The following is a 17,871-nucleotide window of genomic DNA, read 5'->3' as shown; positions in this document are numbered from 1 at the left end:
ACTCCAGTAGATGTTGAGGATGGTGCGAAGGCAGCGCTGATGAAAGCGCTCAAGGAGTTGCAGGTGATGACGGTATAAAACCCATGATTCGGAGCCGTAGATGAGGGTTGTCATCACAACCGCTTTGTAAACATTGATCTTTGTGCCTTTTTTCAGATGCTTGTTGCTCCACACCCTTTTATGCAGTCAGCCAAATGCACGGTTTGCCTTTGCCAGTCTATTGTCAATCTCCTTGTCGATCTTGGCGTCTGAGGAGATGATGCACCCGAGGTAGCTGAACTGCTGGACTGTCTTCAAAACTGATTCACCCACAGTGATGCAGGGAGGGTGATAATCTTTCTGGGGTGCAGGCTGGTGGAGAACTTCTGTCTTCTTCAGACTAACTTCTAGGCCGAATAGCTTGGTAGCCTCTGCAAAGCAGGACGTCATATGCTGCAGAGCTGATACCGAGTGGGAGACAAGTGCAGCATCATCAGCAAACAGTAGCTCTCGGATAAGTTTTTCCATTGTCTTGGAGTGATCCTTTAGTCGCCTCAGGTTGAACAGGCTGCCATCGGTGCGATAGCGGATGTAGACACCATCGTCATCATCTAGATCTACTGCATCTCTTTGAAGCATCATGCTAAAGATCGTAAAGAGAGTTGCTTTACACCTGTGCCTATTGGGAAGGGCTCCGAGAGATCGTTGCAGTGTCTAACTTGGCCTCGCTGGTCTTCATGTAGCTGGATGACCATACTGAGGAACCTTGGGGGACATCCTAGACGTTCCAAGATTTGCCACAGGCCGTTCCTGCTAACGGTATCGAAAGCTTTGGTAAGGTCGACAAAAGTCACATATAGACCCTTGTTCTGTTCCCTGCATTTCTCTTGGAGCTGCCTGAGAACAAATACCATGTCGGTGATGCTCCTGTTAGCTCTGAAGGCACACTGGCTCTCTGGGAGGAGTTCTTCTGCAATGGTGGGCACCAGTCTGTTCAGGAGTATTCTAGCAAGGATTTTGCCTGCGATGGAGAGCAGGGTTATCCCCCGGTAGTTGGAGCAATCTGACTTTTCCCCTTTGTTCTTATGTAGAGTAATGATGATTGTATCGTGAAAGTCCTGTGGTAGTTTGCCTTGTTCCCAGCAGGTGACAAGTACTTTGTGAAGTGTGCTATGTAGTACTATGCCCCCATGCTTCCAGATCTCTGGTGGGATTCCATCAACTCCCGCTGCCTTGCCACTTTTCAGTTGCTTGATGGCTTTAACAGTCTCTTCTAGGGTGGGGATCTCATCCAACTCTGTTTTCACTGGTTGAAGTGGGGTGAGGTGGATTGCTGAATCTTGAACTACGCGATTGGCACTGAAAAGAACCTGAAAATACTCCGACCACCGGTTCAGTATGGATGCCTTGTCTGTGAGGAGCACTTGGCCGTCTGCACTATGCAAGGGACTCTGAGTCTGATATGATGGACCATATACTGCCTTCAGGGCTTCGTAGAACCCTCTTAAATCACCAGTGTCTGCACACAGCTGGGTTCTCTCTGCAAGCTTGGTCCACTACTCATTCTGAATGTTTCGAAGCTTGCGCTGGAGGTTGCTACATACAGCGCGAAAGGTTGCTTTTTTCCCGGGACAGGAGGGCTGAGCAAGATGTGCTTGGTAGGCAGATCTCTTTTTCACCAGTAATTCTTGGATCTCTTGATTGTTCTCGTCAAACCAGTCGTTGTTCTTCCTTGTGGAGAACCCGAGGACTTCTTCAGAGGTCAACAGGATGGTAGTTTTTAGGTGTTCCCAGAGTGCTTCTGGAGAAGGATTTGTGATGCAACTGGGGTCCTCAATTCTTGTCTGGAGTTTTGCCTGGAAGGCAGCTTTAACTTCGGCTGGCTGAAGGCTGCCAACCTGAAACTTCCTCCGGAGGATACCGCCTCTCCTGGGTGTAGATTTAAAGTGAAGACGGAGATTGCAGCGTACAAGACGATAATCCATATGACATTCTGCACTGGGCATTACTCGGGTGTGTAAGACATCTCGAAGGTCTCTCTGGCGCACCAGAATGTAGTCAATAAGGTGCCAATGCTTGGACTGTGGGTGCATCCAGGTTGTCTTCAGACTGTTCTTCTGCTGGAAGATAGCTTGGCCAGACGTCTGTTTTATATGTAATTGGAATGTTTACTGGTTTTTAAGGTTTTAACTGTTTTAAATGTTTAATTGTTTATATATTTAAAATTGTCTAATTTTTATGTTTGACCAATTTCTGGAAGCCGCCCTGAGCCACTTGTGGGAAGGGCGGGATATAAATCACGAATAAATAAAAATAAATAAATAAGTGTTGGTGATGGTGTGCAGAATTCTAGCAGGAGGCACCCGTTATCATTACAGTTGCCACTGCCGTGTTTGCCAAGTACTCCTTTCCAGGCTTCCGAGTCTTTACCTACTCTGGCATTGAAGTCGCCAAGGATGATCACCTTGTCCTCTGTAGGGGTCTTCCGTACGAGGTAGCATAGATCAGCCTAGAACTTGTACTTTTCTGCAGAATCTGCTTGAAGGGTTGGGGCATACACACTGAAGAGTGTTGCATGCTGCTTGTTTTGAAGTGGGAGGCACATGGACATGATGCGATCTGAGTGACCTGTTGGCAGGTTTTCAAGTTTGAAGGCAATGGAATTCCTGACCATGAAGCCAACGCCAGAAAGGCGGCTCTCAGCCTTTGACTTACCCGACCAGTAGAGGGTATAGCCAGCACCGTGTTCTTGAAGACTACCTTCCTCAGGGAAACGGACCTCACTGAGAGCTGCTGTGTCGATATTCAACCTGAGAAGTTTGTGGACAACTAGAGCAGAGTGTCGTTCAGGGCGACCACTGTCTACTGTGTCAAGCATGGTTCTGATGATCCAACATGCAAGCTTTAGTCTTTGCACACTTTGTGAAGCAGGTGCATGCCTTTTCTTTGTTGTTATTTTTCGACCGCAAGTAAGGATGCCCGTTGACCGCAGCTAGCCAACTGGGGGCGGGGGGGAGGAGACGAGCTTTATTTAGGCCACCTTTTCTAGGCCCCTCTCCATACGGAGCAAGCAGTGCTGTCCCTAAATAAGGCTGCTTGGTCATTCAGGGTGCTGCCGAAAAATGCTTTCATCTCCGGGTCAGCATCAGGCGACCAATACCCTGAACCGCCGACATGCAGGATCGGGACTGCGGCTTCCAGTGGCATCTTCCACCTGCCGTTTCGCTCCTTGCCCATCGCTGTAGGACTTGGTATGTTGTGGGTTGTGGATGTGGATACCCTTCAGGCCTGCACAGAGGAATTTTTAGGTGAAGCGCAGTGTGCGCAGTACTGGCTCCACCCTTTCACCATGGGGTCATCTGCCATGGCCCAGTAAGCCGAGATGCCGGCAGCGAGTCCTCCAGGTGGTAGATGTTACATTAACGAGCTCTCTCTGCCCAGCCTTGATGTTAGAGTTTTCCTTCTCTTTTGGCTGGCGAGGTTGGTGAGCCCAGCCTGCCCATCCGGTTATACCGCCGGACATACGGTCGCACCATGATGTGGCAAACTCTGTGAAAACGGGGGGGGACCAGCGAGAAGGTGTTGCCACGGATGCAGTAATGTAGGAGAGGCCATTGCAGTGACCATCTGCCAGGCATAGCCAGATAGTGACCATGCAGCGTTCACCACACAGGGAAAGGAGAGGCGATGTATTGCGCGTGCACTTTCCCGGGGGGGGGCAGGACACCCGGAGGGAGCCCACCACCACCACCCCAGAAAAGCTGTAGAAGTTGCATTTTACCCTTGGTGGATGGTGGCATTTTTTAATTGAGTGTTAAATTCGTATTTGAGAGGAAAAAATATTTTTGGGAGACTCCAAACACAAGAATTCCAGTAAAAACTTTATTTTGTATATTTAGCTGTTGACTTGGCGAGACACTTTCATTTTCAGATTTTCAGTTTATTTCCTAATGGTCCCACTTAGTTCTATACTCACCTGGAAGCTGGCAATCTAGCTGCCTTTTAAAGACATAAAAGTATATCAACTACTTTGGTTTGTTGGACTAATTACATAGTTATGTGGTTCCCAGATGAGGTAAATGATCTATACAATTACTAGAAAATTCTAAAGATTCTCCAGCACTTAATTATGTAGCCATGCCTGTGATTTTGTTACAATACTTCAAACTAATGTATTTAATAAAGTAAAAGAATTGTGATTGTGGAAGGGATTTTTGCTTCCTCTTCCCCTAAAGGCAGTTGTAAGAGCTGAAATGTTATTTCAGGATCCTTGGAGAACTGGCAAAAATTATCCCACTATCACTACTTGTGCGCAGGCTCTTCCATTATTCATACAAGAGGTGAAAAGATGATCTCTGTTGATTTTTCCCTTCAGGCTGAGGTCCCTTGAACTGCATCCCATGTTCCCAAGGGTACTTGACCCCAGGGCACAGCTGTGAGAATTATAGTGACCAAAACAATTTAGTGGAAAGCCAAAAGGTTAATTTGTGCTTTGTATGATATGATATGAGCTGTACAACTATTTTTGGGCACCTACTTTTTCATTTAAAAATTATGAGTACTTATTCTTTATTCACTGAGGGAAGACTAAAGGAAAAGTTTTATTGGGAGAAAATAAGGTTCTTGTTCATCCCCCCTCCCCCCCGGTCTTCTTTCATGTTTGTTGCAGTTGTTCATCTCATAGGCATGGAATGATACAACAGCTGCAGAATTGCGGTTACTAGCAAAGGATGACTTTCTCTGTGATCAAATGTTAAACTTCAGTAGAGTTCTAAACACAGTTCTAACAACAAAAGACGTGTGATATTTACCCAGGGAGTTTATGAATCTCAAGTCATGGATGAATGGGGAAACTAGCACTTTATAAGATGTGAAAATAGTAAAGGAACTAATTGCTAGTCAGTCTGTTGATTGGATTCAGTAATGAGACAACGGTGAGCATATTCCATTAGGAAGAAAATTTTCTGCCAAGTTTCAAAGACATAAAAAGGAGTTGAATGAGAGGGCAACTGTGCCTCTGTATATCGGATTTAATGTGCTGTTATTTTTAATGAAATATATCTACAGATGTTTCTCTTTTTTTGTATGTGTATATATGTGTGTGTGTGTTTTTGTGCATACCTGGATGTTATGGCAGCCTCTGGTGACTACTGCAGGCCTGGAAGATATTCAGGGAGGTGGCTGAATAAAGCCTACTTCTGCCCTCCTGCTCTAATATTCCAAGGTCTCCCATCCAAGTACTTGCCAGAGTTGACCCTGCTTAGCTTCTGAGATCTGATGAGATTAGGCTTGTCTGGGCTATCCTGCTCAGGGCCATCTATAGATATTTCTGATGCAGGAATAACTTCTATGTGTGCCTAATTATTTCAGTTCCCAATTAATATGATAGTCCCATAAATGCCACTGGATCCCAATATGGCTTCCAAAGCGGGGGGTGGGCTTAGAATAATTTTTCCTTCCTTTCAAATGCAGATCAAATTTTGCCTGAATACATAAAGGCTCAGAGTTTTCTATTTTAAGTGTCATGAACTCAAGAGTAATCTGTGTGATCAGAGATACTGTAAATCAGGGTCATCAAACTAATTTGATATGTGACATAAATGAGACCTTGTTAGGCCAAGCCATGTTGAGCTGGTCGATATGTGTACCTATTTAAGATTAGGTAGCAGATATATAAACTCTGTAAAGGACACAGACCAACACAAAGATTTTTTTTTAAAAAAAAACCCTTAAACATGCTTAAAACATTAGCACTTGTTGGTCTCAAAGGTGCTTTCTTTGTATCTTTCCCATGGGATCCAGGGAACTGGGGAAAGGAAGCTCTGGCTCTTTCCGTCCTTCCCCAGGGAACGAGGATGGGGAGGATCCTCAGCCAATAGAAGGAAGAGAGGCTTGGCTCAGTAGCTTTGCTGAGCAACTGAAATAGCCTGGTAAAGCAAGCTCTCCTTCCTCCCCAAGGGAGGAGCCTCAGCCAATGGAGAAAATGGAGACTGCTCTGTAGCTCCTGTGCAATTGAGCATGACTGGCAAAGCAAGCAGTTATGCAAAAGGAAGTGAGAGAGAGAGAGAAGGAAACAGATGACAACTAATTGCTCAGGGGCTTGATAGGAGCCCTCCAAGGGCCTATTTCGGCCCCTGGGCCACATGTTTGACACCCCATGCACTAGAGGATATTATAAAGGTTCAGAGTTTGTGTCACAATTCAATTTAGATACCAGAGTTATTGTAGAATCCATGCCAGACATGTGAGAGGCACTGTCATGTCCTTTTAACTGGCATCAGGCTAGGACAGGTTGTAGGTAGAGATTTTGTCAGTGTGTACTTGCAGAGTGTCAGACTACTTTAAAGAGGTTGAAAGGCAGTTATTCTTCAGAGATGACCATATCAATTATAAACATTTCATGTTGCTTTCCTCATTTCATGTTGCTTCAGTGTTCTTGGATAAATCACCCTGAGTATGGGACGGAAATTGTACTGGTGGACCTGGTAGATGATTGCACCTTGAGATTTACAAGGCTGATTCACTCAATGACTCTTGGAAAAGTGAATTTTCCTGCTGGTAATTGGTACTTTTGTGCTCTCAAAATAGGTAGGAATCCTAGTGGAGTTCCTGGACAAAATGTCCCTTTTCACCTACAAAGGCCAGGCTTGCATTTCTCAAATAATGCCCTGTTTGCTGGTTACACTCAGTGAACAGTGCCCTGTTTGAAATCCTGTTCTCTAAGGAGATCCAGGTGGTGAGAAATGGGAAGCAGAGCATTTTCTTCAATAGCACCAGGCTTCTGGAATGAGCTTCTAGAGAAGGTGCATCAGTGTTTATAAGCACTGTTAGGTTTAGCTAGTTAAGCAAATATTTGGGCATTTAGTTACCTTTTTTATGGTTTGGCATGTGAATTGTGCTTTATGACAATTTAGTATTTCTTTTTCCAGTTCTATCCTCCTTTTTGGTTGATGAGGAGTTTTAAAAGCAGAATGTGCTGCTATTGATTTATTCCTTGGAGTAAGTTCTATGTGTCCAAGCATTTTCTATTTTGCCTGATGAAATGAGTTGTTGATGGATATTGTTGTTTTTAACAAAACACATGAATAGTGAGAAACAAGATAATACAGTAAGGAGAGGAAGATCTAAATCCTGGGGTTTTTTTCCCCAAACCCAATGAATGTTTCTGTAATATGTACTCGAATCTGTAAAATTTGAGACAAACGGTATTGCATAAATACAAATTGTTACTTTCATTTGGTTTTGCCTCTGACATGTACTAGATTTCTTTTTGGCATAATGCCACTTTGATGATAAATCTCCATGCCAAATGACATTCTCTAGTTTACTTTACTATGAAGAAGAGATGGGATTTATACCCCACCCTTCAGTACCTGAAGGAGTCTCAAAGTGGCTTACAACCTCCCTTCCTTTCCCCTCACCACAATAGTTGCTCTCTTAGGTAGGTGGGGCTGAGAGAGCTCCGACAGACACTGCTCTTGAGCAGAACAGCTTCTAACATAGTTATGACTGACCCAAGGTCATTCCAGCAGTTGCATGTGGAGAGGAGTGGGGAATCAAATCTTGTTCTCCCAGATAAGAGTCCATGCACTTACCACTACACCAAACTGGCTCTATGCTGACCTGACCCCACCGTTTTCATTTGCTGCCACCTGGTCATCGTAGTCTCTAGCTCATACTGTTTTACTGAATGTAATGCATTTAGAATAAGAGTTTAAAACTCCTCTCTTCATGCTGCAAAATGAAAGCAATCTGCTCCCATAGAGCAAAACTGGAGCTCTGTAGTTGGTTCCCAGAGCTGCTGATCACATTTTTATATGGACAACTGCTTTGGTTGTTTCCAGGGCTCTCCACAAGTGCAATCCCAGCATTGCCTAGGAATTGATTGAATTGGTGCCAGGCTGTCTGGAGGATGAACCACAAAAATTAACCACCCAAGCCTCCACAGGAAAAATGTGGTTCGTTTGGGGTTTGGGAATGATGTGACCAAATAGATTGGCCCAGTTCATGCTCAAATTGCAGTTCATTTTTTTGTTTGTACTCATCCCTAATACGGACTTTAAAGCTCTTGGACCAAACCCACTGGCAGTGAGGAAGCCCCATTTCCCAACATCCTTGTAGGCATCCTGTGATCTTATCTCTATCCGTGTTTAAAACTACAGCAAAATGCCAGAGGCTGACATTTACACAGAGATTAGTGATTTGAAAACATCATTGTTGATTTAGCTAGTATGGATTACCTAAACAAGCCTAATATTCAGCAATGGCTGAAAATCTATCATATCACACAATCCTTTTAAGGATATGATAAATATTACCACTTATAAAAATGTGATAGTTCACCAGTGGATGAATAAGTACTAACTGAATATTACTATTAAAGCAGGGGTCCCCAACCTGCTTGTGTGCACCTTTGAAATTCTGACACAGGGCAGTGGGCACAATCACAAAATGGCTGCCACAGGCAGTGGAGTGAAACACAAAATGGCTATTGCAGGAGGAGAGACAGCCACAGAATGTCAGGGAGCAAAGTTATATATAACTTTAACTGCTGAACGCAGTTGGAGTCCAGTGGAACCTTTAAGACAAACAAAGCTTTATTTGGACTCAAACTTTGCTGTAGTACTAAATCTTCAATATTTCAGGCAGAAGCTCTGTTTAACATGATGGTTTTTAATTGTACAACCAATCTGTACCCTCCCATTTTCTAAAAGCACTTTGCAGGCTCCAGGAAAGCTGTTAGTGGGCACCGCAGTACTGTTAGGGACAGCAGCACTACAGTATCATAGGTCAATTATGCTTAAAGTTGTGTTGCAACAATAATCCTATCAAAGTTATTTATTTTCTTTTTAAAATCAAAAATTAAAAGACCCCCACAAATGATCTTTTTTTTCCTTCTTAATTTGTTAAAAGAAGAGGTCACCTTAATGTGAATATTTCTTTTCTTTTCTTTTCTTTTCTTTTCTTTTCCTTTCTTTTCATTTATTTACTGCTACTTTTGTTTTTTTCCCTCTTTTTGATGAAGTGGAATGAGCAATGTCATCTTCTGTGTTATTTTTTATCATACGTTTTTGTTCTGGCTGCTTGAAAATGTAGACAACAATTCATTTCCTGTGCAGTTTGTAGGAGGCAGGCAAAGTGGAGACTGTTACTGTGAAAGGACACAGATCATGAGGAGACTGTATCATCCACATTTTTTCTTTTTTGTGACCATAAAAAATTTCACTTGGGGAAGGAAGATAGTTTGTATGCTGGTATAAATAATTACTCAGTATTTTAGGGGAAGGCTTTTAAATACTGTGTTAAAGCTTTGACTTTTAAACCAGTTTAATTTCTATGGTTTTCACCCATAGCACCTCTAGGTATTATAGAAGAGATTTGTGTGTGCATGCTCATGATAATCATTCAGAAACAAAGACACTTACATAATGGTAGTCAGAAGGACGCAGAAGGGGACGTGGCTGTGATATATGTTTGTAGTATAGACAATTTCTTTATATAGAAAAGGAAATTACAAAGGCTTTGTTTGGCCACATAGGGCATCAAAACTGTGTCAGCAAAGTGGTTTCTAGGCAACACATAGTTCCCTGCCTTCCATTGCACTCCATCTCACGCAAAATTACAGAGGGAAGCAATAGGGGCAAGCTGAAAGCAAAGATGAGGTACAATGCCTGTATCTGTTTCATATTTTAGAACACAGCACAGGCAGGTACAGCTGACCTTCAGGACTGTTCTTCTCAATACGCTTTTCGGTGTGATTCTCATGTGGAATTAGACTAGTGAAATTATTACAGGCTTTGAAAATGGTCCATTGTTCATAGAACAATGAACCCTTAGACATATATAGCAAGTCTCAAGAGGGGGGAAATCTGGCATGTTACCACTGTTTAGATTCAGTGGTGTTCACGCACTCTCTCTCTCTCTCAAGCTTTCCTACTTTTTGACATTCTTGGACTTTTGTTGGATTAGCTGCAAAATGTTGCCAAATATCTCTACCGATAACCTCAAGCGCAGCGCTTTAAATTAGAAATTGCCAAGTTCCCACCACTCTCCTTGGACTGAAGTTTGATAAACCCCATAAATCCAGAAGAGATCAATTCAAATACTGATTTAAAAAAGTGTACAGATGGCTCAGCAGAAAGATAAAGGCTGTTTTCCCACTTACCTTACCCTGGAGCGACATCCCTCTTCACCGCGCTGCGTCTGCACGGATTTCGCACACACTGCTGCGCAGCACCAGGAAGAGCCGCGTAGTCCCGGGGCTTTTGCGTCGCAAATGTAAACTGCTTTTTGGCGGTTTACATTTGCGACGCAAAAGCCCCGGGACTACGTGGCTCTTCCTGGTGCTGCGCAGCAGTTTGTGCGAAATCCGCACAGACGCAGCGTGGTGAAGAGGGACGTCGCTCCGGGGTAAGGTAAGTGGGAAAACGGCCAAAGACAAAGCTCAGATCCATTAACTTTCTCCATCCAATTCAATGTGGTGCCCTGTTATGTTCTTCCTCTTGTGTTCAACAGGGTTTAATATCAGGATGCGTTCATATGTGGGTTTAAAGTTTGCGCTTCACATGATCAGTCTATTTCTCTGGTTAAGCTGTAGCCAGACAGGTTTCTTGGCAGAAAGAAAAACTTCATTTCAAATTCTTTTTATCCTCCCCCTACACCCCAGCTGAATCTCAATGTGTGTTTCTCAATGCACCTTGTTCTCAAATACCTCTTCTACATGCTGTTATTTTGCTTTGGTTTTGTTTGTTTTTTTAAATCCACAGACACCAGAAGAGGGTGCATCCACGTCAATCTATGCAGCAGTTTCATCAGAGCTGGAAGGAGTTGGCAGTTGTTATCTCTATAATGAGCAAAGGACAAAATCTCTTGATCTCTCCTATGATGAGGAGCTGCAGAGAAGACTCTGGACAGAAAGCTGCAAGCTTGTTGGGATTCCTGATACGATCTCGTAGAGACAGGTCTCAAAAAAAAGCCATGGCTTGCTGCATGAATGCAACGCGTCTCACTGGCCTGTACCATGCAGCATCACCCATATTTCCGGAATTCACTGTTCACTCACACAGGCAAATACGAACTCTGTTTAAACTACCAGACTGGTGGTAATGGTGGGCAAGCTATCTCCAACCAGAATTGTGTGTATGGTGGTTTTGAACTTAACCATCCATTTTGTAATCATAATGTTTCAGTCTGTGATTAAAAAAGAATATCTTTAACCATATGTAGAATTAAGGGTTTTCTTTAATATGAAAAGGAATTGTCCCTTAAAGCTAAAAAATATTCAACTCAGAGAATATTCAACTCAACTCTGCTGAATAAGATAACAATTAATCCTCTTCCCAGCAGATCATATACCTTTTTATTTGAACATCATCAGTCTCTAATAATAAATAAATGGGGGAGGGACTTCCTGAGCATGTAGGCCTGGATCCAGAGAACTGTTTTAAGTATGCTCAAAATCTTGGGTATCACCAGTGAACTTCATAAGCTGGACCCTACAGCTGTATAAGCAGGAAAGGCTTGTGCAAAAGTATCTTTCCCACTTCCCCTTTCAGCTGTCCCCTCTCCGATTTCTTCTGATGATTGGGGACAAAGATCCATTCAACACTGAGAGTTGCACTGAAGAGGGAGAATCTGACAAAATCAATCTTGAGCAAACACAGCAACCTGGGATTGCTGCAGTTGTGCAAGGACTGGTAGAAGATTACCCCCCCCCCCTGCCCCCTATACTTCCACCTCACTACAGTTCAAAGGCCATGCTGCCGTTTGTCCTTGGGCTGCTGATGGAAGAGGGAGGTGGTGAAGGTTATGTTTCAGGAATTGCCCATGCAACTGAATGTTTACATTGCCCCCCCCCCCCCCATTTGAATAATGAAACCTATCCCTATTCTTCCCAGATAATATTGTGTGAGAGAGAGCACCTATATATGGGGTGGGTGGTTTTCAATCCCATCCATATAACAGCTCCTGCTTTTTCCAAATGAAATCTTAATTTAGAGCAGCTGAAATCTGTTCCAACCATGTCAGTTATTTGTCTACTGTTACATTAGGATATGTGTTTGTTGAAGTAATGTTTTTTAGAACAGTGGAAGATCTGGATTGGTTGTGAAGATTTTCTGGACATTTTTATGACAGATCAGTTTTAGCTATGAATATGACATATCCAGTTACTTTAAAAGGTATGTGATACATATAAAGGTGAGCCATCAGAGACTGCTAAATTTTGTCTCCCTCTGTGTGTGTGTGAGTGAGAGAGAGAGAGAGAGAGAGAGAGAGAGAGTGTTTGCATACGGGTTTGTAGAGTCTTTCGGGATCAAGTGCCGTGTTCTACTGGAGAAAGTTTTCCTTCCAGACGTTTCGTTCTCAGCTGCGGAGAACATCCTCAGTGGCGTTGTTTATTTATTTATTTATTTATTACTTTGCATTTATATCCCGCCCTCTCCGCAAGCGGACTCAGGGCGGCTTACAGTATCATAAAAACAATCATTCCATAAAACATATAAAACCATAATACATTTATCAGTTTAAAACTATTACGCTATCTCGATCCAGTTGCAGCCGGCGTCACTCAATGCACAGCAGCCAAGAAGGTCTGAGCGCCTGCTCCGGCTGCAACGCCACTGAGGATGTTCTCCGCAGCTGAGAACGAAACGTATGGAAGGAAAACTTTCTCCAGTAGAACACGGCACTTGATCCCGAAAGACTCTACAAACCCTAATGATGTTACCAGCCGTGAAAACCTGAAATCTTTGTTTGCATATGGATTGGATTGGATTTCAAATGCATGGATGCATATGTATGGATTTTAAATGCAATGACAGACACAAAAACAGCTCTCAGTATAGAGATGAATGAGGATTTGTCTCTTCAGGCAACGTGCAGGTGTTAGTCACAGCAACCCAATCCAGAACTTCTCTAACCTGTTCTTGTCTCCTTTCTTGGATTAAGTGTTTTGTTTGTTTCATAGCTCTTGGAAAACCCGAAATAACCTGAGCTGCCAGAATTAGATACCCAACAAAGAACAGAACATACAACGTTAATGGTTGTATTTACTCTGAGATGGGAGAGAATATTGCAGAAAGATGAAAGACCGAACCACACCATTTTTTTCAAGGGGCAGAGGTCCACATTGCTGGCTCTGAATCTTCTTGCCATACCTCCTTGCACAGTTAGCTTGCCTTGTCCATAGCTGTTAAATTATATTTTTAAGTTACAAATAAGTGGAAGCACACCATAGGTTTGACAGCTTACTTTGTCAGTCTGGATGTACTTGCTAAATAATGACACAGTTATATCTCCTTCAGACCAAGCAGAAGGTATCGGTACACTTTCCTATGCCACTCTTCTTGAGTACAACTGGAATTTCTGCTCTCTGTTGAATACATCAGAATGTGTATTACGCTATCAAGAAATGTTTCGGGGGTTTCCGGTTCCGGCGGGGCGGTGCGGCAGCGTTCCGAGCGAGCTCCTCGGGACGATTCGCGAATTCAGCCTGTTTGGGGGGCCTTTGGGTCCGCACAACCTCCAGTCGAGGGAGGTAAAGTGCGCTGAGAGAGCAAGGGGAATAGTGGGGAGCTCCTTAGAGTACTCCCCAAGTGTTCACCCTTTGTCTAATGCACCACGGCTGAAGGCGTCTTCGGACGAAACAGCCCCAGCCACCGGTTTTTTGAGGTGGGCTGTGGTCGGCGGTGGCGGAGATATAAGTGGAGAAGAAGACACTTTGTTGCTATTGTTTATTTGCTCTCCTCCTCTTCTGGTTTGCGTCTTAAGGATCCTTCTCCCCGGTCGGGGGGGGGAGAGAACGAGTCGGCGTCGTAGCAGGACGACCGGAAAGAAGAGGACTGTTTGTTTCTTTTCTTTTTTTTTTTGGCTTTTTTTTTCTTCCTTTTCCCTTTCATGTGGAAGTGGGCAGTATGAAGGGGGTCTTCAAAGACAATTAATTCGAGGCGGAGTCTGAGGCATTTGTTGCAGTTTCTTCTGAGAAGGTGCCGGTGACGAAAAGGTTAATTCAAAGTGCTAGCGGGCGCTCCGACGCGCTGACGTTGCTGGCCGTACTGACGTTTCTGAGGGCTGGCTGCGCAGTGCTTCCGGGTGGCTTGCCCAGAGAAGACTTAAGCGTGACGGATTCCCGAGGCGCGCTGTTGCCGGGAGAACAGGAAGTGAGCCGTCGCAATAGAAGTCCCGGCAAGATAAGTATTGAACTGAACTGAACGGACTGGTTGGCAGTGTTCACCTTATCCTGGACATCTGCTGGGACTCAGATAAGAGTGGACAGTGAGACTTGATCGGTCTAATTGTGGGACATCAACTGGCAATTGGCAAAGAATATTTCTTGTTCACCTGTATCTATACTGGATGTTATAGGTTGGAGACTGAGACTGAGACTTTTACCATCAGCGATCTAAGGTTTACTGTCTACTGAGCTATATTCTACTTTAGTGGAGGTCTGAGACATTGGGCAGCCTGTGGTCTAGCAGTTTTCTGATTCACGTTTCCAACGCATATTTTTTTATACCATTGTATTACTGTGCTATTGTTTTTTTTTGAGCTGCATAAGTAGAGTCAATTTCTTTGTATAGCTGGTCAAATTCTGAATCTGCCCTGATTGAGGTATAGCCTCTGATTAAGTTCTGTTTTTGCTTTCTTTTTTTTTTTTTTTTCTTTTCGTGGCTGGGTTAAATAGCCTAATAATTTAATCAACTAAGATTGATCTGCTGTTTAGTATAATGTCTCAGCCAGTGAAAACAAAATTTTCGCCAGGGCAGCCAAAGGCTGTAGGTGCCGCTTTATCACAAGAGGCGGTGAAAGATATTCAATCCAATTTTTTAGATGCTTTAAATCAATTGAAGCAGGATTTAACCAAACAGATGGAGGGGGTCGTAAACAAAATGGAAAGTCTTGATGACAAATTTAGTGAGACTAAGAAGGATATAACTGAGGTGGTTAAATTGACTAAATCAATTGAGGGTAAGCTCAGACTAATGGAAGGCAAAATGGAGGAAATAGAAGTTAATCAGGGAAAATCTGAGGCGAAACTTATTCAAATGGAAATGGCCCAAGCCGAGTACGTACTCAGGTTTCTAAATATACCGGAGGAGAAGAATGAAAATCTGGTTAAATTAATGGGTGAAGCTTTAGCTGACCCGTTGATGATGGATAAGACTGAAGTTGAGAAGGAAATTGACTCGGTATATAGAGTTAATACCACCTACGCCAGAAAGAATGGGGTCAATCGAGAGGTCCATCTAAGGTTCTCCCGTAAGATGATTAAGGAGAGGGTTTGGAGGGAGACAAGAGACCAGCAGTTGATTATTAAGGGGGTCAAAATAAAGATAATGAAGGAAATACCCTGGTCGGTTAGAAGGAGGAGAAAAGAATATTTGCAACTGGCCCTTGCCTTGCAAGAAAAAGGGATTATGTACAGATGGCTGGTTCCTGAGGGGTTGTTGTTTACGTATCTAAATAATAGGGTTAAGATAGACTCAATTGCTAAATTGGAGGAATTTTTTAAATCACATAGAGGTAATTGGCAAAAAGGGAAAACAAGGGCCAAAATTCCAACGGTTTTGAGAGGCAACTAGACCAAGTTGATCCATCAAAAGAACTTCAGTTACTAGATTTTGAAGAGCAGGAGGAAGGAGAGGTTTATCAATCCGAGGAAATTAAAAGGGAGACCAGGTTACAGGAAAAAAAAGAGACTCCAATAGACCAGGGGTGAAATTAATATGGCGAACAGATTAAAAATCATCTCGGTAAACGTCAACGGTCTTAACTCGCCACAGAAAAGGAACAGAATTTTTTTACAGTTAAAGAAATTTAAGGCAGATATCATATGCCTACAAGAGACCCACATGCGGAAGAAAGATGGAATGCTCTTGCATAATAACAGACTTGGCAAAGCGTTTATTACATCGGAGGTTGATAAGAGAAAGAGAGGGGTGGTGACATATGTTAGAGAGGGGATACAGGCAGAATTGATTTTTGAAGGCAAAGAGGCAAGAATGCACGGAATTGAAATAATAAAGGACTCAAAAAAGTTCCTTCTGGTTAATGTTTACGCGCCCAATGACAATCAAAGACTGTTTTATAAAGATCTACACTCTAGGGTTTCCAATGCGGATTATGAAAATATTTGTATTATAGGTGACCTAAATGCTGTTGAAAACCCAGAGTTAGATAGAAGTTCTAAAAATGACAAAAGGAAATCTAAAGTTAAAAGTAGTAACATTCTCCCTGAAACTTTTCTGAGATTAGTTGATGAATTTGCCTTAGTGGACGTTTGGCGTACTCTTAACCCTAATACAAGAGATGATACCTATTTCTCAAATCGACATGCTTCCTGGTCCAGGATTGACTCGAGCTGGATATCATTGGGATTAATGAAAGCGGTGCAAGAAGCGGAAATTCTCCCCTCAACAATTGCTGATCATTCACCTATTATGTTTTCATTAAGTACTTCTAAAAGGAAGTCAGGATGGAGAATGAATCTAAGTCTGATGAGGGATAAAGGATTTATCCGGTTTATAGAAGAGGAAATGAAGAATTTCTTTTTGATAAATACGCAGAGTGATGTATCTTACTCAACTATCTGGGAAACCAGCAAAGCCTTTTTTAGGGGATTGGTCATTAGTTATAATGCAAAAAAGTGGAGGGAAGATAGCAGTAACTTGGCGAAATGGTCTGATTTAATTAAAACCAAGGAAACACTCTTGAAAATAAATCCCACATTAAAGGAATTGAGGTCGGAGATTAGGAACCTCCAACATAAAGTTCATTTAATGTTTTTAGACCAGGTAGAAAGAAAGATAGCTTATTCTAAAGCATACTTTTATGAGAATGCTAACAAACCTGGCAAGTGGCTTGCGTACAAAGTCAGGAAGGAAAGAGAGAAGAAAATGATTAAAACTTTAAAGGACAAGAAGGGGCAGAACATCTCGGCTCTGGATGAAATGAAACTAATAGTTCAGGAGTTTTACAAGAATTTATATAAAAAAGAGGAAAGGCATAAGTCTGAACAACAAGATTATCTTTTGAATAAGGTGCGGACATTACTAACAAACGAACAGAAAGAAACTTTAACTGCTCCAATTACGATGTTCGAAATTGTAGAAGCCTGGAAGAAAATTAAAAGTAACAAGGCACCCGGACCAGATGGTATTCCTCCTGAATATTATATAGCTTTTAAAGAGAATCTATTAGATCCATTCAAAAATTTAGTAGAGGAGGTCTGGTGTTCGGCAAAAATTCCAGAGTCTTGGCGGTATAGTAACATAGTTCTTATCCCAAAACCTGGAAAAGATCTCGACAATATAGGAAATTATCGCCCTATATCCTTATTAAATATAGATTATAAAATATTTACGACAATCTTGGCAAGTAGACTTAAACAGGTTCTGAGGGAGATTATACATCCTGATCAAACTGGATTTTTACCAAGAAGACATATGCAAACAAATATCAGGATGTTATCTAATTTTTTGGAATATGCTGAGTTTAACAGGGATAAACAATTAGCTTTTTTATTTCTTGATGCGGAAAAAGCTTTTGATAATTTAGACTGGAATTTTATGTTGGAACTTTTAGAAAAGACTAATTTCGGGGATAAGTTTGTAAACAATATACGGGCAATATATGACAAGCAATATGCCAAGATAATTGTTAACGGAGACTTAACAGAAGAAATCCATCTTACTAAGGGCACGAGACAGGGTTGTCCTCTATCCCCTCTGCTGTTCATTTTTTCTCTTGAAGTACTAATTGATTCAATTAGGTTAGATACCAATGTTGAGGGCTTAAGAGTCAAAGAGGAAAGCTATAAAATTTTAGCCTATGCAGACGACATGGTTCTCGTGTTGCAAAATCCTTTGGAGTCAACAGAGAAGGTTTTAAACC

General features: G+C 42.4%; 1 protein-coding gene across 5 annotated transcripts in view; it reads left to right on the top strand.

Moving 5' to 3' along the window:
* The window catches only part of DHRSX (dehydrogenase/reductase X-linked), a 240,934-nt gene extending 229,734 nt beyond the window's left edge, over window positions 1-11,200 (top strand). For all 5 annotated transcript variants that reach the window (XM_060233910.1, XM_060233911.1, XM_060233908.1 and 2 more), the window contains one exon: window positions 10,746-11,200. In XM_060233910.1, coding sequence (XP_060089893.1) covers window positions 10,746-10,934 — 189 coding nt within the window. In that variant the 3' untranslated portion in view covers window positions 10,935-11,200. The remainder of the gene's footprint in view (window positions 1-10,745) is intronic.
* The last annotated feature ends 6,671 nt before the right edge of the window (window positions 11,201-17,871 follow it).

The sequence above is a fragment of the Heteronotia binoei genome, chromosome 3 (assembly GCF_032191835.1).
Source record: "Heteronotia binoei isolate CCM8104 ecotype False Entrance Well chromosome 3, APGP_CSIRO_Hbin_v1, whole genome shotgun sequence".
Taxonomy (NCBI): domain Eukaryota; kingdom Metazoa; phylum Chordata; class Lepidosauria; order Squamata; family Gekkonidae; genus Heteronotia; species Heteronotia binoei.
Note: the sequence above shows the minus strand (reverse complement) of the source record. Positions and strands in the feature narration are given on the sequence as shown.